Below are 20,614 nucleotides of genomic sequence, written 5' to 3'. Positions count from 1 at the left end.
GGCTGCTAATCCATTGCAATACGAATCAAATGAAAAATAAGCGACTGATTGGCATTTCGAAACAAATGTTTACAAGTTGAGAGTCGACTGTCATATTTGTAGACGTTCATGTACTTTTTGACAGCAGAGAAACCCGGGTACCAGCCTTATATTATTCTAGTTATTTGTAACCGTTGTCAAATTACCTCCCTTTTTACTTTCGGTTTCATGTCGTTTATCAATTGATGACACAAATTATTCATGCTTAATATATCATGCAGAACTCGTCCACTGATTGTTTTGCATTCGGAGTGATACATGTACTGTAACGCCCCTTCTCTAACATTTTATAAAAGTAGATCATATAATTAAATGAACTGGATATTGTGTATGAGAAAACGATTAATTAAATTACATAGAAGTATTTGTCTGTATTTAAAGCTAAGACTACAGTAAGTGTGATCTAAGATAATAGATTTGTGAATATAGGGTGAACGGAAAAAGGTGTTCTTAACTGGCAAATTTGCATGGATGCGCAGACTTATGATGGGTCAGCTATTCTCAGACGAGGTATGTGGATGTAAGCTGTACATGATTAGTAGTAAAAGAAGATAATTTAGTATAATAAGCAGCAGCAACAACATCAGAAATTGTAGTAGTAATAGTAGTGGTAAGGTAATGGATGAAGAAGTGGAAGTGATAGTAGTAGTAGTAGTAGTAGTAGTAGTAGTAGTAGTGGTGGTGGTGGTGATGGTGGTGGTGGTGGTGGTAGTAGTAGTAGTAGTAGTAGTAGTAGTAGTAGTAGAAGAAGTAGTAGTAGTAGTAGTAGTAGTAGTAGTAGAAGTAGTAGTAGTAGTAGTGTGAATAGTTATAGTAGAAGATGTAACAGTAGTAGCAGTAACAGCAGCCATGTCAACAGTAGCAGCAGAAGTAGCCGCAGCCTCAGTTATAGTATTCGTAGCACTTTTAGTAGTGGTTGTGTTTTAGTGGTAGTGTTTACATACGGCCATCCAGTGTCAAGCATTGGACCCTCATTTATTGATTGGAACTATCTACTGCTGATTTGATTTCAGAACGAGCCCGAAGATGCCAATCTTAAATTCTACAGAAATATAAAAAAATCCAGGCCATGGCCAGGTATGCATATACATAGTATGTAGAGCTGCGTTCTGAGAAAACTGGGCTTTATGCATGTCCGTAAAGTGTCGTCCCAGATTAGTCTGTGCAGTCCGCACAGGTTAATCAGGGACAACACTTTCCGCTTTTATGGTATTTTTAGTTTCAAGAAAGTCCCTCATTTTCGAAAATCAAGTTAAGGCGGAAAGTGATGTCCCTGATTAGCCTGTGCGGACTGCACATGCTTATCTGGACAACACTTTACGCACATGCATTAAGCCCAGTTTCTCAGAACAAGGCTCATACAATGATAAAAGCGTAGGGGGAATTGGAACGATATTCAAATTTGCCCATTGTTTAGCTACCATCATACTGCATAACAAATGTTATATAAACGTGTATTAAGTATAGCCACACATTGTATTAATCGTATAATACATGTAGTTGTCTCGACCTTTCTGCCAAGAAGCAAGTTGTTATCACTAACATGCAGGTTTCGCTTTTCTCTACTGTGTCATTGTGCAATTATACAAACATATTTGTAACGAAAATGAAAAAATATGTGAAAAATACAAACCACTATATCTTACCTAACGTAAATTGTGGATGTTCTGCACAGTTTCCACTCCCTTATAAATCCACCTGTGTTAAAAAGTAGTTTAATGAACAGAACAGAACAGTGTGATAGCATCTATTATTGAACAACACACAACTTATTTGGCATAGTAAATTTGAGTATAAATAAGAAACATAATTAATCTATGCCAATAAGAATATATCTTGTGGTTACAATACAGTAGAAATCCGTCTTTTTTGCGCTTTACAACTTAAAAAGAATCGCATTTGTCGAAATGGACGTATACGTCGAATATTCCTACTTTCGGTTTTAAAAACGGTACAGTTTGAAAAATAATAAATTACTTGCTAACTAGGCTATAGCTTTAATTTTATCTATGCCAATTAGAATATATCTGGTGGTAACAAGGTAAAAATCCGTCTTTTTGCGCTTTAAAACTTAGAAATAATCGCGTTTGTCGAAATTGACGTATACGTATAGAAATCCTACTTTCGGTTTTAAAAGCGGTACCGTTTGAAAAAAATAATAAATAACATGCTAATTAGGCTATAGATTTAATTGTATCTATGCCAATTATAATATATCTGGTGGAACAAGGAAGAAATCCGCATTTTTGCGTTTTAAAAGTAATCGCGTTTGTCGAAATTAATGGACGTATACGTATAGAAATCCTACTTTCGGTTTTAAAAGAGAAATTCATGTGTTTTTAATAAACAGGCACAAAGATTAACAAGATGTTGCGTTGGAAGGGTGATTACGATCAGCTCGAGGCAGATCATGAATACATTCAGTGGTAAGTAACACCGATAAAGTATATACCGCTAGTAGATTATATACACTCGTATATATATATATATATATATATATATATATATATATATATATATATATATATATATATATATATATATATATATATATATATCAATCATACATTAACTGTCAGAATGACATAGTAAACATTTCCTAATGATTTAGAATAACTGAAACGTTTTTTTTTATACAACTTGTTTATCCCAATCCGCAAATTGGGCTTGGTTGATATAATACTCTTGGTCAGTTCGTCAGTTTGTTTATAAAATACTTATTACTGGTCGCTCCACTCCATATGTAGCCTTTGAAGGATTGTATTAGTCTCGTCTCAATATTTTGTAATTAGGTAATTTTGCAGGCGGAATGAGTCTGTCACGCGTACTCAAGGTCAATTTTGAGCCTTCATTATCAAATTCTGCTTCGTATCTCCTATAAAATTTTAACGACGTGCATGGGATTTAGATCAATTCTTTCTGTTATTTACGCAATGAGCTGAATGAATGAGTAAACGAATCCGGATCAAGGTCAAACGTAAGGGTTAAATGTTTAATAATATATTTTGTATCCGCTTCATATCATATGTTATTTGGATGATTTTCATGAAACTTGACCCAAATGTTGAGGTAATTGAGACAATTTGCACAAGGCATTAATCAGTCAAATATGACCAAGGTCGATGTATCATTAGAATTCAAATACTCGAGCCGCCATTTGAATATTTGTGTGCTTAAATTTTTAGTTCATTTTGAGGATGTGCTAAAAGCATGTGCCATCCATGTCTGCTCAACGTCAAGGCTAATAGGCTAACCTCTTGATACTGTGTGCCCGTAATTCGTGTCCACTACATATATCATATGTTATTTGAAGGATTGCCGTGAAATTTTGTTAAAATAGGTAAGAAAAGGCACATACCAGCTCGCTTACCATAAAACTTGCCTGGCGAAAGATGGCTTAACGCTGACCATGAGGTAAAGGTCACAACTTTACTGTCAAAAGAATCACTGTTTGATACAACTGTCAGTTGGACAGCGTTGTTTAGGCGGTTTATAAAACGCCTGCAAATAAGGATATTATTGATTATTCAGAGGTGCAAACATTGATATTTCAAGCATACGATTTAATGGACTCGAAAACTTGGATAAATAATGGTTGTTGCAAAAAATCAGCTGTTAAGTCGCTCAAAACTTGATGCCAGGACGTTTATCATTTATTCTAAAATACACAAAAACATACCGTCTCATATTATGAGTCATAATTACTTTTTGTAAAATTACAAAGTGGAAGCGGATATTAGATATGAAATCATGTTGAAGGCGACCATATGTTACGAAATCTAAGTATAACGTTACTTGCTGACGATGCAAGACATTATTGATGCTTACAGGTTATAGTCAGATTTGAAAGTACATAAACAACACACATTATGCAGACGAATTTAGCATGATGTCGTGCTCTGTTATTCGATATATGTTTGACTGTAAGTTGTACAAACTACTGAATTATTTGAATATTTTAGCATAGGTAGCTGCTTTCACCGACTCTGTATTTTTTTTAGGAATCTACTTGTACAAATTAATAATGGTAATGGGTTTATTTGCAGGTTATTCCCTTTACCTGAACGAAGTAACAGTAACAGTTCTTCTCAACCGCTATACGAGGAGGAAGCCAAAGTATTGAAACCTTCACGTCGTTTATTTTATACAAATGAAGCATTCCAACCAACAGTTTTGATGCTACTTGCTGTCATTTAACTATAAGTAAAGTCTCTAATAAGAGACGACACTTTCCGCTTTTATAACATTTTTCGTTTAAATGAAGTTTCTTTTTAGCAAAAATCCATTTTAGGCGGAAAGTGCCGTCCCTGATTAGCCTGTGCGGACTGCACAGGCAAATCTGGGACGACACTTTACGCACATGCATTATGCCCAGTTTTCTTAGAACGCGACTCAAATGAATTTTCAATTGCTAGGCTATACGCGAAGACGCAGAACTGAAGAAGCGTGTGGCTGGAGCCTACGATATGATGTTGGACTTCTACGGCTTCCAGCTAGTTGACAGTGGGGACGGAACACTGGCAAGAAGACACAATTATCGTGAGCGTTTGGAGCATCTGAACAGGTAGCTCAGAATTGTATCCTTTAGATATTAAAATAGTCCCCTCATCATAATTGCGCTGAACGGCGCCAGCAAATATTCGAATGTCCATTATTCCAATATCCGTTTCGGACGCTCAATTGCAGAAGCACAAATTAATACGTAAAAAACAGAGCACATATGAATCACCAAACATCTTTGTACGATTAAGAAACATAAAATAATCTGATTGATTTTAGATCGAAGCACAATTATCGGCGAATCACTCGAATAATAAGGTCATTGGGCGAGCTGGGCTTTGATCACTATCAGGCCAAGTTTGTCTTAAGACTGATGGAGGAAGCCATCGTATGGAAGACTATACCTAAATGTGCCAGAGGCCCTATGATGCATTGGGTTAATTCCATCAAAGATGATTCTGCGAGAGCTGAAGTTGGGATGCGGTACAGGGAACTGAACTCGGGCCAGGACTACACGATGCCCGAAAAACAGGTGTAACTTTCTTTATTATTTGTCTGCTTTATCGGTCTATGTTGGCACACTTGGGCCCGTGTTTAAAACGCCATTCTTTAGAATAAAAGACACTGTTGTGAATTCATATATACCGTGGTTTTAAATGTCGTACTTAATACTTATCCGTTTAAAATATCGTTGAAAAAATGTTTTGTAAACACAATGCGCAATACACGATCATTAAAACTATTCTTGAGAATTTTAAGAATGGAATAATGACAATGCATATCGAGTCTTTTTTAAAGCGAGAGCATACTCGAATTAAGCAATCCCTCAGACTGTATTTCGATTCACACGAACAATGTTCGACTGTTGAGTAATACATACATGTACATCAATATTGATCCTATTTTGTTTTTTATTTACCCAGATCGGACATGAATGACACCTGATCACATTATTATTTGTCTTAGCAATCCTGATCATACTTTTTGTTTAAAAAATGTTTCTGGCCTTAACAGTGAATAATGCCCAAGAAAGTGTAACAGCAGCTGAAGCTTCCAGTTATAAAGATAACTTTCAAGCGATTCATAAACAAATCTCTCATCGTACAATCACGCTGGGTCTTACGTCAAATTGCAACTTACATGATTCTATCATAATAAGTAAAGGAGCCGTGCTCTGTGAAAAGCGGTCTAATGCATATGGGTAAAAAGTCTCCCAGAATAGCCTGTGCAAGCCGCACATGCTATTTAGGGACGACACTTTGCGCTTTTATGGAATTTTTCGTTTACAGAAATTTCCTTCTTAGCAAAAATCCAGTTTATGTGGAAAGTGTCGTCCCTGATAAGCCTGTGCGGACTGCCCAGGCTAATCTGGGACGACACTACGCACATGCATTAAACCCCTTTTTCACAGAGCACGGCTAAAATATATTACAACTGTGTTTCTATAAGAAGGTATCGTACTTTACTGTGTGACACAATTATTTTCAGGTCGAAGTAAAGAATGCCAATCTCAAATTCTACAGGAACGAAATTCATTCAAGACCCTATCCAGGTTAAACAGATATAATCCTAATTATCCTACTATCAACTTACTTATGTAGTTCATTTACAAACCCTTTAATAGCGTGTAATGTTAAAGATACCTTTTCACGTTTTGGAAATTGACAAAAGTAAACAAAATTGAATCAGATTTGTAAATTTTTAATAGTTATTATATTTGTGAGGAAACAGTAATCTGAACATTATCCATGCTCTAAAATATCCAGTATAGGCATTTCATTTGTATGCCCCCGGATCGAAAGATCGGGGGTATATTGTTTTTGGCCTGTCTGTCTGTCTGTCATTGTGTCAGTCAGTCATTGTTTGTGTGTGTCACAAACTTTAACCTTGGTTAAAGTTTTATAACTTTTGCAATTTTGAAGATAGCAACTTCACATTTGACATTCATGTGTATCTCATGGAGCTGCACATTTTGAGTGGTGAAAAGTCAAGGTCAAGGTCAAAGGTCAAATATCATTGTATTTTGTGTTCCTAAAACTTTGGTCATAACTGTTTGAATATTGAAGATAGCAACTTTATATTTGGCATTCATGGGTATCTCATGGAGCTGCATTTTGAGTGGCTAAAGGTCAAGGCCATCGTTCAAGGCCAAAGGTCAAATTTATGGCTTCAAAGCGGCGCAATAGGGGGCATTGTGTTTCTGACAAACACATCTCTTGTTTGACGATTGAAAATCCTGAAAATTATGAAGCGTTGCAACGCGAAACGCTTGAATAATTTGAAAAGTTTTGTTCTTGTGTTCTTGTTGTTATATGTTGTGACATTACGATGATTGCTTATATAACTAATAAAATGCATTACTCATGGTATGAGCCCGGATGGCCGAGTGGTCTAAGCGTTAAACGTTTACTCCAGGGATCAAAGGTTCGAGCCCAGTTGAGGGTTACTTTTTTTTCTTTTATTTTAGTGTTGTTTTTTTAATGGAGCTGTTGAGATCCAATGTTTACATTTATCAATATAAAGCATGTGATGACAAACTTCAATACATGCCAAAACCTGTAAAAAAGTCCCTTTAATTTTATTAAGCTTTCTACTGCTTGAACCAAAAAAAGTATCTTTCATTTTAGAACTGTAGCCTTACCATTGGCAATAACCAGAACGCATGTACATTATCAGAGTTCTAAGCCACACAATATTGAAACGGAATAAAATTTTAGCGGGAATAAATTGTCTTGCAAATGCGTCACGTGTACATTGTTGTTTGAAATGCCATCGTGAGAAATCCAGTTGTGCCAATGCCGTTGATTATCACATGTTAATCCTACTGTTCAGGTGCGTGTATTGAAGAGATGTTGACGTGGAAAGGCGACTACCGTAAGCTAGAAAACGACCATGCATATATTCAGTGGTAAGAAGTGTGTTCTAACTTCTTTTCACATAAACATAAAACACCAAGAAGAAAATATTAAGTAAATTAAAACACCGATTCAGTTCATAGAAATGTTCCGTAAAGCGTCTGAATAGCTTACAGATTCTTTAATTCTCGTACATCGGTCGAGTGTGTTGCTAATAATCATATATTGTTTACCATATACTTTATGCAGCCATGGATTCTGGTCAAACCAATGCCTGATTGACAAGTATTTACTGGTCCAAACATACTTAGGCGTCAATGTTTATACAATTAAGTGCTTGTGTTACTCACATAAGTTGTTCATGTCAATGTTTAAAAAATTATTTCCTAGTGTTACTCACATATGTTGTTCATGTCAATGTTTAAACAATTAATTCATAGTGACACTCACATAGGTTGTTTATGTCAATGCACTATATTTCGCTGCGTTGTTTTTACTCACATAGGTTGTTCGTGTCAATGTTTATACAATTAATTCCTATTGATACTCACATAGGTTGTTCATGTAAATGTTTATACCATTAATTCCGAGTGATACTCACATCGGCTGTTTATGTCAATGTTTATACAATTAATTCCTAGTGATACTCACATAGGTTGCCCATGTCAATGTTTAAACAATAAATTCCTAGTGTTACTCACATAGGTTGTTCATGTCAATGTTTATACAATAAATTCATAGTGATACTTACACAGGCTTTTCATTTCAATGTTTATACAATGAATTCCTAGTAATACTTACATAGGCTGTTCATGTGAATGTTTATATAATTAATTCCTAGTGATACTCACATAGGTTGTTCATGTCAATGTTTATACAATTAATTCCTAGTTATACTCACATAGATTGTTCATGTCAATGTTTATACAATTAAGTCCCAGTGATACTCACATAGGTTGTTCATGTCAATGTTTATACAATTAATTCCTAGTGATACATAGGTTGTTCATGTCAATGTTTATATAATTAATTCCTAGTGATACTCACATAGGTTGTTCATGTCAATGTTTATACAAGTAATTCCTCGTAATACTCACATAGGCTGTTCATGTCAATGTTTATACAATTAATTCCTAGTGATACTCACATAGTTTGTTCATGTCAATGTTTATACAATTAATTCCTAGTGATACATAGGTTGTTCATGTCAATGTTTATTCAATTAAGTCCTAGTGATACCCGCATAGCCTGTTCATGTCAATGTTTATACAATCAATTCCTAGTGATACTCACATAGGTTGTTCCCGATACCTGAGGCCAGCCAAAGCAACAGCTCAGCTAAACCGTTGCGCGAGAACGAAGCAAAGGTACAAAACAAAAACAAAAAAAAAGAAAAAATAATCGTGTATGTGATTTACTCGACAAAGCATAATCAGGCCTTGAACGAAACAAACTTCTGATTTGAGTTTTTCAGATATTTGTGCTGTATTTTTTACAATTGCTTATTGTTGCTTTTGTAAATCAGCTCCTAGGTAACATAAGATAATAATACCAATATGTTTTGAACATGAATTAAGTTTAAAAAAAATTTGTTTACCATTAATTTGATTATAATATTTTTTATGAATCCATCCGACCTTTACGTTTGGAAACATTTTACCTAAACCACATTTAGAAATATGCCAGACTTGTTTGCATATGTTCATCACATACTGTGACATTTTGATGTTGTGAAATTGAACATTTACAAAATAAAAGATGTAAATATCGAGCAGGATCATTCGGAGAGAAAACTCATAGAATTACGAAGTTTTGAAATTGTCACTTCTATGAATTTTGTAAAAACACAATCGATTCTAAAGATGTCCTAAGTTATAATGATGTTTACGCTGTAGATTATGTGACTGTTACTGCTGCTGATGATAATTGTGTTAACGGTGGTATACTTTAATTTGAAGTTGTGTACACATTTTACCGTTAATTAATTTACGTCGGTTAATTCTCTTTCTTTTCTTGTATTATCTTCGCTTTAAAGGTCGAATCTTCGAATTTGCTAACATGTTGACCTTTTGTGCCCCGATTCGGTTTAAAAAGCGCATTAGAGCTTATGTTACTTGTTTGTGTATCCGACTTTGTAAATAAAATTAACTTGACTTGACTTGATTCTCTGTTGTGTATAGGCTATACGAGAAGACGAGGTTATGCGATCCAGAGTCTATAGGGCCTATGATATGATGGTAGACTTCTATGGCTTCAAGATTGCAGATGAAGTAAACGGGGAACTTCACAGACACCAGTTCTGGCATGAGCGACTTCAAAATCTAAACAGGTAAATTTGTTTCGTCTACTTTTTTTCGGATACAATTGACAATAAAATAATGTAGTTTTTCGTTGATAAAATGATAATCCAAAACAAGAAGATCATTATTTTAAACCATGAACTACACAATATACTAGAAAAACTTAAACAACGTCAAATTCCATATCACACCAATGGACTGAAATACATCGAGACACGGTTGTTATAATTTCTAACATCTTTAAACGTTTGTTTTAGGTCATCACACAATTACCGGCGTATAACACGGATTCTTCGATCGTTAGGCGATTTGGGATTCGAGCGATTTCAGGCCAGTTTGGTAAAAAAGCTTATTGAAGAAGCAATCGTTCACTGCACTGTATTTAACGCTCTCCCAGGATCAATGGATATCTGGATAGATATGATTAAGGATCAGTTTGAGAGAGCTGACGTTAGGAAAATGTATACAGCGCTAACGTCAGATCCACATTCAGAAACATTAAACCCGAATGGAGAAACACCGATTGATTGAGGTGGCTCGAAGCAGATTTTTTGTAATAATGATTTTAGCTTGGATAGAAAAAGACAACACCACAGTATTCTGAAGTCAACGAAACCAATAATTGGCTTCGGAAAAAATATAAGCTGTGCATATCTTTTAGTGCTGAAGTTCTGAGGGTTAAGTGTGCGAAAACAAAAACAAAATATACATGGACGCGTCAAACTGGATGTGAGGTTAATAATACTAATAAACAATAATTGGGCGGCATACTGGAAATAGTTAACGAACCTACAACCCCTATATACTATTGACGCTTTAACTAAACACATCAAATAGCAACATACACAGATATATCTATCTCATAATGGTAAACATATACTTACGTTTGTCATGTTTGAATGTTATTTATTCATTACTATGAATGCTGGAAACATATACACAGCTAATGTTGGGACATCTATACCAGCGAGCTATTAGTATACACATAGAACATCTTGTTATTCATTATAAAAAATGAATATTGAAACACAGACTTGCGTGAACAACTTACTCGTGCCAGGACAGTCAGCGGTAAAATTTAGTGTAAAGTGTATATCGGTACATACGACACAAACATTTTCTACACAAGTTTATCTCTGTTCAAAGTTTGATCCACTTTCGCCTGTGGTAAATAAGGACCAGGAATCCTGCCAATATTTTAACGGATTTATTGTTTAATTTACTTGTAACTGAAATGTTTGAGTACGGCGGTTATGCTATTTAATGGCATATCCTATCTGTTCAACGGTATTTCACTTAGTGTTTTGTTCACGCTTTAAATAGCTGGTCTTATTCTCTCAGCCCACATGTGCAATCGACATATTCTTCTACATCTGTGTATTAAGGGAAGAGGACAATTACAACAAGCGAGGCATGGTGTATTTATCAACACTGCTTATGTTCATTGCAGTTTGACCATTGTCGAGACAGTACGCTGAAACATTTAAAAAGGGGTAAATCTTTACAAAAACGGAGACTGGAACCGTACGCAAAAACATATCGCTCAACATTCACAATTCGCATTACACATTTTGTTTACAGTATTTAATCAACATGAATTAACTACAGACTGTTTGACAGTTTAGTTGGGTCCAAATTAAATTACGCAGCCGAAACATGGGGCTTTAATGAAGGAAAAGATATCGAACGCATACATTGTAAATTTCTTCGTAAGATAGTTAGAAAATCCACAAACCTAGACGGACTTTACGGGGAACTAGACAGATATCCAATGTATTTAAAACGCCAATTGACATTAGTTCAATACTGGGTAAAAATCATTGATCCGAACAACAACATACTGACAAAATCTATTTATAATCTGCTTAAGAGCGATGCTGAACGTAATAATACATATGCCGGCAAGAACTGGGCTTATCAGATCAAAGAACTACTCAAACACATTGGATTAGCTACCATATGGACGCAACAAAATACGCATACCCCAAACGAATACCAGCTATAAATAATAACAAATCGAATTTTGGATATATATAAACAGACTTGGTTCTCAAATATAAACAACTCAAATAGACTGTCTGCATTCCGATATTTCAAATATGACTTTTAAACGGAAAAATATTTAAAATGTATTAATAACAATAAATTTAGAATATTACTTACACAATTCAGAATCTCTGCACATAATCTAGCCATAGAAAAAGGTCGTCATGAAAACATACCAAAAGAAAATAGGAAGTGTATTTTCTGCAATATGAATGCTATAGAAAGCGAATTTCACTTTTTAATAGTATGCCCTCTATATAAAGAAATTAGACAACAGTACCTAAAACCATACTTTCGTCATTGGCCAACATTGAACAAATTCGAAATGATAATGTCATCAAAACCAACAAAGGAACTAAATAACCTATCAAAATATGTTTATTTTGCCCTAAACTAAGGTCAAATGAAAAGTAGTATAACATATATGCTGTAAACGCCTTCATTTTTGTATGTCTATTAAAACAGATACAATAATAAGTGAATCGTATTAACTATGATTATTATTTCCTTTTGCCTATTGTTTAAAATATTAAGGTGATCGAACGACTGTATTGGATAGAGTAAAAGTGATCAACTTGTGCGATTATTTTATATTATGTTAACTATTTGTGATGAAGAAGATCACTTCTAATCTAATTGTATTGTTATCATTATCAATTAGAATATTCTAAAGGTAATTGTTTTGTTATCATTATCAATTAGAATATTCAATTTACATAAAAGAGACAGCAAACATATGTTTAATGCTAAATGATTAAATAAATCTTCTCATTATTTTTGGTAATTTTAACATAAGCATTACGAAATAATGTAACTTAACAAAGTCTGTGTAATTGAACAATTTTTAAATTTTTAATTGTATCCAGCATTTAAAATATCGATCATTTAAACAATGAGAACTTTTTTTTTGTAAATGAAATTCACCACCGAAATTATATATTCATTATGTAAATGACTTATTGATTCTATTCTTTGAGTGATTTTGACATGCTTTTTTTCGTTTTTTGTTTTACCCACTATTTGTATTTGTATGTGTTGTACTTCTCAAATACATGTACCATGTCTTTACTATCTCAAACACATACTGTGTATAGGCTATAAATTTGCAATATGCTATTTAATGCCGGATAAACGTTATGTTATGTTATGTGTTATTTAACAACGGATTTGTTGGCAGAGAGTGTTAAAACAAACACGTTGTTATTAAGGCCTTTACGGCATGTCTGACCCCCACATTATTATTCCATTTACCATATTGGTCCACCATAAAATCTCTTAAAATGTGTATTTATAAAAAAGATTTGCTTACGCGCATGACTCCTCTGCATCTGTGTATGGATATCTATCTATAAGGGTTGCTGCAATGTGAAGGTATACTATTGGATACATTACGCGGGATTTACGGGGTTAGTTCAAATAACTTAGCCTTCAACAAGAAGCATGTACTCTCCCCCTTGTGATAGTGATACAACACTGACAATGTGTTCAATGTTAATGTGCAGTAAGCGAAAAAATGTATTATTTGCATATAATGTATTCAAGTAAATATTTATATATGTATATATTGTTATTTAAATAACAGGTTGTGAAATACCCCCCGGGGGGGGGGGTAACTTCTCAAATTTTAGGGTAGGGGTGTCCCACTGAGACTAACGAAATGTGACCCATTTTTATACCGGAACTCTGATAAAGTAGACGCATTTTGATACAAGATTTTTGAAAAAGCAGACCCATTTGTATAGGATACCTTTGAGAAAGTGGACTCACTTCAATACAAGAAATTTTATAAACTGGACCCATTGCAATACTAGAATTTGATAAAGTGGACACATTTCATACTAGAATTTTAATCTATATCATATCAATACAGTATACTTATTGAATTTGCTATTATATGGTTATTTGTAAATTTCATATTTGAAATTAACTTTTTGATACCCATTTATATACAAGAATGAAATTTATCATACCCATTTTGTTACTGATACTTTCAAATCTATAAACATTTATATACACGCACATTTCTGATTTCAATACCCATATCTATACTTAGATGCTCAAAAACATACCCATATCTATAATTTTAGTCGAAAAACGCACCCCATATAACCGGCACACCCCTATATACCCTAATATAGGAAGTTACCCCCCCCCCCCCCCGGGGAAATACCTGCTCACGTACATGAGTTCGAAACGTCTTTAATGCGTTTTCCGAAAGTGTTGTTCGTACGTAATTGTTATTTTATTGTATTTAACTTTTACATTAATCTATAGTAAAAACTGTTATTAAATTGTTGTACTTAATGTTAACACATAACATAATCAGGTTGACTGTTTTTGCGATGCTGAATGTAATTGTTAATGTATGTTAGAATATGTGTGTTGTTAAAGCCATATGTTTTATGGTTGAACGTTCAAACTGACTATTTTACAGAATTCACTTTATTTAAAAAATGTAAGAATAATTGTTAGTTGTGCTTAGAATGTCTATATAATCATGAATGTTTTAACTGAAATTAAACGAGACATAAATTATCTTCTTTTTGCCAATAAATACAACGGCACATGAACATGTGAATAACAAGAATGCTAATATTGGAATCCTTACAAAATCAGGTCACGTCGAAATGTCCCCGGGTCGGTTTTGTGACTTCGTACTCTATGTTTGGAGACTTATTATGTGTGTATTGAGGCAACGGAATTGTAAACAATTACATTTAGCGACCCGGCTTACTAAGTGCTGGGAATCCTTCTTCAAGGCTAATGTATAATTACCTTTCAACGCTTACCGAGAGATATTTACTCAACGAGGGCGGGAGCAGAACTGACTCTTCTGTTGTGTATGAGTTCGTGCGTGCGCGCGAGCGTGTTTGTGTCTTTCGAAGTTTATGAGGTGCTTTTCGAGCCAGAGGCTACATGTGTGGGCCCGGAGTTTACCCCAGCACTCCTACCATATTAACTTACTAGACTCACTGTGGGCCCGGAGTTTACCCCAGCACTCCCACCATATTAACTTACTAGACTCACTGTGGGCCCGGAGTTTACCCCAGCACTCCTACCATATTAACTTACTAGACTCACTGTGGGCCCGGAGTTTACCCCAGCACTCCTACCATATTAACTTACTAGACTCACTGTGGGCCCGAAGTTTACCCCAGCACTCCTACCATATTAACTTACTAGACTCACTGTGGGCCCGGAGTTTACCCCAGCACTCCTACCATATTAACTTACTAGACTCACTGTGGGCCCGGAGTTTACCCCAGCACTCCTACCATATTAACTTACTAGACTCACTGTGGGCCCGAAGTTTACCCCAGCACTCCCACCATATTAACTTACTAGACTCACTGTGGGCCCGGAGTTTACCCCAGCACTCCTACCATATTAACTTACTAGACTCACTGTGAGCCCGGAGTTTACCCCAGCACTCCTACCATATTAACTTACTAGACTCACTGTGGGCCCGGAGTTTACCCCAGCACTCCTACCATATTAACTTACTAGACTCACGTGGGCCCGGAGTTTACCCCAGCACTCCTACCATATTAACTTACTAGACTCACTGTGGGCCCGGAGTTTACCCCAGCACTCCTACCATATTAACTTACTAGACTCACTGTGGGCCCGGAGTTTACCCCAGCACTCCTACCGTATTAACTTACTAGACTCACGTGGGCCCGGAGTTTACCCCAGCACTCCTACCATATTAACTTACTAGACTCACTGTGGGCCCGGAGTTTATCCCAGCACTCCTACCATATTAACTTACTAGACTCACTGTGGGCCCGGAGTTTACCCCAGCACTCCTACCATATTAACTTACTAGACTCACTGTGGGCCCGGAGTTTACCCCAGCACTCCTACCATATTAACTTACTAGACTCACTGTGGGCCCGAAGTTTACCCCAGCACTCCCACCATATTAACTTACTAGACTCACAGTGGGCCCGGAGTTTACCCCAGCACTCCTACCATATTAACTTACTAGACTCACTGTGGGCCCGGAGTTTACCCCAGCACTCCTACCATATTAGCTTACTAGACTCACTGTGGGCCCGGAGTTTACCCCAGCACTCCTACCATATTAACTTACTAGACTCACTGTGGGCCCGGGGTTTACCCCAGCACTCCTACCATATTAACTTACTAGACTCACTGTGGGCCCGGAGTTTACCCCAGCACTCCTACCATATTAACTTACTAGACTCACTGTGGGCCCGGAGTTTACCCCAGCACTTCTACCATATTAACTTACTAAACTCACTGTGGGCCCGGAGTTTACCCCAGCACTCCCACCATATTAACTTACTAGACTCACTGTGGGCCCGGAGTTTACCCCAGCACTCCTACCATATTAACTTACTAGACTCACTGTGGGCCCGAATTTTACCCCAGCACTCCTACCATATTAACTTACTAGACTCACTGTGGACCCGGAGTTTACCCCAGCACTCCTACCATATTAACTTACTAGACTCACTGTGGGCCCGGAGTTTACCCCAGCACTCCTACCATATTAACTTACTAGACTCACGTGGGCCCGGAGTTTACCCCAGCACTCCTACCATATTAACTTACTAGACTCACTGTGGGCCCGGAGTTTACCCCAGCACTCCTACCATATTAACTTACTCGACTCACTGTGGGCCCGGAGTTTACCCCAGCACTCCTACCATATTAACTTACTAGACTCACGTGGGCCCGGAGTTTACCCCAGCACTCCTACCATATTAACTTACTAGACTCACTGTGGGCCCGGAGTTTACCCCAGCACTCCTACCATATTAACTTACTAGACTCACGTGGGCCCGGAGTTTACCCCAGCACTCCTACCATATTAACTTACTAGACTCACTGTGGGCCCGGAGTTTACCCCAGCACTCCTACCATATTAACTTACTAGACTCACTGTGGGCCCGGAGTTTACCCCAGCACTCCTACCATATTAACTTACTAAACTCACTGTGGGCCCGGAGTTTACCCCAGCACTCCCACCATATTAACTTACTAGACTCACTGTGGGCCCGGAGTTTACCCCAGCACTCCTACCATATTAACTTACTAGACTCACGTGGGCCCGGAGTTTACCCCAGCACTCCCACCATATTAACTTACTAGACTCACTGTGGGCCCGGAGTTTACCCCAGCACTCCTACCATATTAACTTACTAGACTCACGTGGGCCCGGAGTTTACCCCAGCACTGCTACCATATTAACTTACTAGACTCACTGTGGGCCCGGAGTTTACCCCAGCACTCCTACCATATTAACTTACTAGACTCACTGTGGGCCCGGAGTTTACCCCAGCACTCCTACCATATTAACTTTCTAGACTCACTGTGGGCCCGGAGTTAACCCCAGCACTCCTACCATATTAACTTACTAGACTCACTGTGGGCCCGGAGTTTACCCCAGCACTCCTACCATATTAACTTACTAGACTCACGTGGGCCCGGAGTTTACCCCAGCACTCCTACCATATTAACTTACTAGACTCACTGTGGGCCCGGAGTTTACCCCAGCACTCCTACCATATTAACTTACTAGACTCACTGTGGGCCCGGAGTTTACCCCAGCACTCCTACCGTATTAACTTACTAGACTCACGTGGGCCCGGAGTTTACCCCAGCACTCCTACCATATTAACTTACTAGACTCACTGTGGGCCCGGAGTTTATCCCAGCACTCCTACCATATTAACTTACTAGACTCACTGTGGGCCCGGAGTTTACCCCAGCACTCCTACCATATTAACTTACTAGACTCACTGTGGGCCCGGAGTTTACCCCAGCACTCCTACCATATTAACTTACTAGACTCACTGTGGGCCCGGAGTTTACCCCAGCACTCCTACCATATTAACTTACTAGACTCACTGTGGGCCCGGTGTTTACCCCAGCACTCCTACCATATTAACTTACTAGACTCACTATGGGCCCGGAGTTTACCCCAGCACTCCTACCATATTAACTTACTAGACTCACTATGGGCCCGGAGTTTACCCCAGCACTCCTACCATATTAACTTACTAGACTCACTGTGGGCCCGGAGTTTACCCCAGCACTCCTACCATATTAACTTACTAGACTCACTGTGGGCCCGGAGTTTACCCCAGCACTCCTACCATATTAACTTACTAGACTCACTGTGAGCCCGGAGTTTACCCCAGCACTCCTTCCATATTAACTTACTAGACTCACTGTGGGCCCGAAGTTTACCCCAGCACTCCTACCATATTAACTTACTAGACTCACTGTGGGCCCGAAGTTTACCCCAGCACTCCTACCATATTAACTTACTAGACTCACTGTGGGCCCGGAGTTTACCCCAGCACTCCTACCATATTAACTTACTAGACTCACTGTGGGCCCGGAGTTTACCCCAGCACTCCTACCATATTAACTTACTAGACTCACTGTGGGCCCGGAGTTTACCCCAGCACTCCTACCATATTAACTTACTAGACTCACTGTGGGCCCGGAGTTTACCCCAGCACTCCTACCATATTAACTTACTAGACTCACTGTGGGCCCGGAGTTTACCCCAGCACTCCTACCATATTAACTTACTAGACTCACTGTGGGCCCGGAGTTTACCCCAGCACTGCTACCCTATTAACTTACTAGACTCACGTGGGCCCGGAGTTTACCCCCAGCACTCCTCCCATATTAACTTACTAGACTCACTGTGGGCCCGGAGTTTACCCCAGCACTCCTACCATATTAACTTAATAGACTCACTGTGGGCCCGGAGTTTACCCCAGCACTCCTATCATATTAACTTACTAGACTCACTGTGGGCCCGGAGTTTACCCCAGCACTCCTACCATATTAACTTACTAGACTCACTGTGGGCCCGGAGTTTACCCCAGCACTCCTACCATATTAACTTACTAGACTCACTGTGGGCCCGGAGTTTACCCCCAGCACTCCTACCATATTAACTTACTAGACTCACTGTGGGCCCGGAGTTTACCCCAGCACTCCTACCATATTAACTTACTAGACTCACTGTGGGCCCGGAGTTTACCCCAGCACTCCTACCATATTAACTTACTAGACTCACTGTGGGCCCGGAGTTTACCCCAGCACTCCTACCATATTAACTTACTAGACTCACTGTGGGCCCGGAGTTTACCCCAGCACTCCTACCATATTAACTTACTAGACTCACGTGGGCCCGGAGTTTACCCCAGCACTCCTACCATATTAACTTACTAGACTCACGAAAGTGTTGTGATGAATTTGGAATTATGGCTGTAATTTCCAGCTATTTCGTAGTGAATGGAAGATTTTTCTTATTGTGCGTGGTCTTGTGTTGTGAATATTGACTGGATTACACAGATGAAACTCCATCTGTCCTGTATGGTGACCACCAACCAAACTCTCATGCTGCCGGGAATGGGAATTGAACCCGGGCCATCTAGGTTCAAACATGAGTGTACCAACCATCTTTTATTGAATTTTCCCTTCTTGCTGTGTTAGTTCCAAACATGTTCAGCAACACTAGTCATTAAAACTAACAAGTATGGCTGAATCTATCTTTAAGACTCGTCAGCATTTTCCTAGACCATAAAAAAGGATGATTATTTTGGCCTTAACCTTTAACCTTAACGATATTACTTTATTAAAGAAACAAATGTACCAACAATACATGCTTTCTTTGTATGTAAATGTTTAGCACAAATGATCGAATGTATCAAACTTGATGGAAACAAAATCTATAATAAAATATTATTTTATTAAATTGTATTGCGTGTGATGCTTTTCCCTAAACCATCGTTATGAAACAATTACATGGTTACGTAATAAATACAAACAAAACTTTAATTTTAGTAATGAACCCAGACCAAAGGCGTATTTATCGAATACGACATATGCTTTACTGATCATATTTTTTTTAATGCCGTAAAACAAAAACAAAATCAGATAAACTTCGGTACTTTAGGCAGTTAAAGCCAAAGTAAACTGTAGAACCATATGTCAAGTGTAACACGTTAAGTCGAGCACAACTTAGTGCCATAGCAAAATTCCGCTGTGGTGTTGGACCTCTTCGTGTAGAAACAGGTCGATATGAAGGTGTACCGCAACGTGAACGATATTGTTTTATCTGCAACACGTGTGTCGAAATTGAACAGCATGCCTTAACGGGGCCTTTTCACAGATTTTGACATGTATTGAAGTTTGTCATTGAATGCTTTATATCGATAAATGTAAACATTGGACATAAAAATCCCCAGTAAAAAAACACATCAAAAATACAATTTATAACAGAAAAAAATAACCCTCAACTGGGCTTGAACCACTGTCCCTTGGAATCCTGGAATAAAAGGTCTTTCGCTTAGACCACTCGGCCATCCGTACTCATGTAATGAAGAATGTATTGTTTACTTTAAATAAGCAATTCTCGTAGTTTCACAAAATATAACGACAACAACAGAACTCTTCAAAATTAATAATAAGTATCATTAATCGTTTCGCGTTGCAACGCTTTATAATGTTCAGGTGTTCTAATCGTCAAAAGATGCATATAATGGATATTTTAGAGCATGGTAAATGTTCAGTATTACTAATTCCTCACAAATATCATAACTTAAACGTTTAAATGCGAATCTGAAACAACTTTTTAAAATTTTGTTAATTAACCAAAACGTGAAAAGTCCCCTTTAAAGATGTGTCTGCTATACGCAAATATAAGAGGCGCTTAAACTGAAAGTGCTCGTTTGGTTAATCCAAGTTTCAACGCATCAAATCCAAGAGAGAAAATGAACTTCTTGCTGTCAGATGATCGTATCATCAAACCCAGTTCCAGAGCCTGTCATGCCAGTCTAATGAAGCGACGCAAACACATGACAGTATTGTATATGTTAA

General features: G+C 37.7%; 1 protein-coding gene across 1 annotated transcript; it reads left to right on the top strand.

The window, feature by feature from the left end:
- The first annotated feature begins 202 nt into the window (after positions 1-202).
- LOC127835409 (uncharacterized) lies at positions 203-14,270 on the top strand. The gene is made up of 11 exons (XM_052361836.1): positions 203-549; positions 1,053-1,116; positions 2,390-2,465; positions 4,086-4,155; positions 4,455-4,603; positions 4,819-5,071; positions 6,028-6,091; positions 7,372-7,447; positions 8,692-8,761; positions 9,575-9,723; positions 9,952-14,270. Exons 1-11 carry the CDS (start codon positions 511-513, stop codon positions 10,223-10,225), a joined length of 1,284 nt encoding a protein of 427 aa, XP_052217796.1. The 5' UTR covers positions 203-510; the 3' UTR covers positions 10,226-14,270.
- The last annotated feature ends 6,344 nt before the right edge of the window (positions 14,271-20,614 follow it).

Source organism: Dreissena polymorpha, chromosome 1, assembly GCF_020536995.1.
Source record: "Dreissena polymorpha isolate Duluth1 chromosome 1, UMN_Dpol_1.0, whole genome shotgun sequence".
Lineage (NCBI taxonomy): Eukaryota > Metazoa > Mollusca > Bivalvia > Myida > Dreissenidae > Dreissena > Dreissena polymorpha.
The sequence above is the reverse complement of the archived record's forward strand: the minus strand, read 5'-3'. Positions and strand labels throughout refer to the sequence as shown.

Coding starts and splice junctions, on each gene's coding strand:
- LOC127835409 (XM_052361836.1), top strand. CDS start 511: ATGCGCAGACTTATGATGGGTCAGCTATTCTCAGACGAG. Junction 2,466..4,085: donor GATCATGAATACATTCAGTG/GTAAGTAACACC, acceptor GTTTATTTGCAG/GTTATTCCCTTTACCTGAAC. Junction 4,604..4,818: donor CGTTTGGAGCATCTGAACAG/GTAGCTCAGAAT, acceptor GATTGATTTTAG/ATCGAAGCACAATTATCGGC.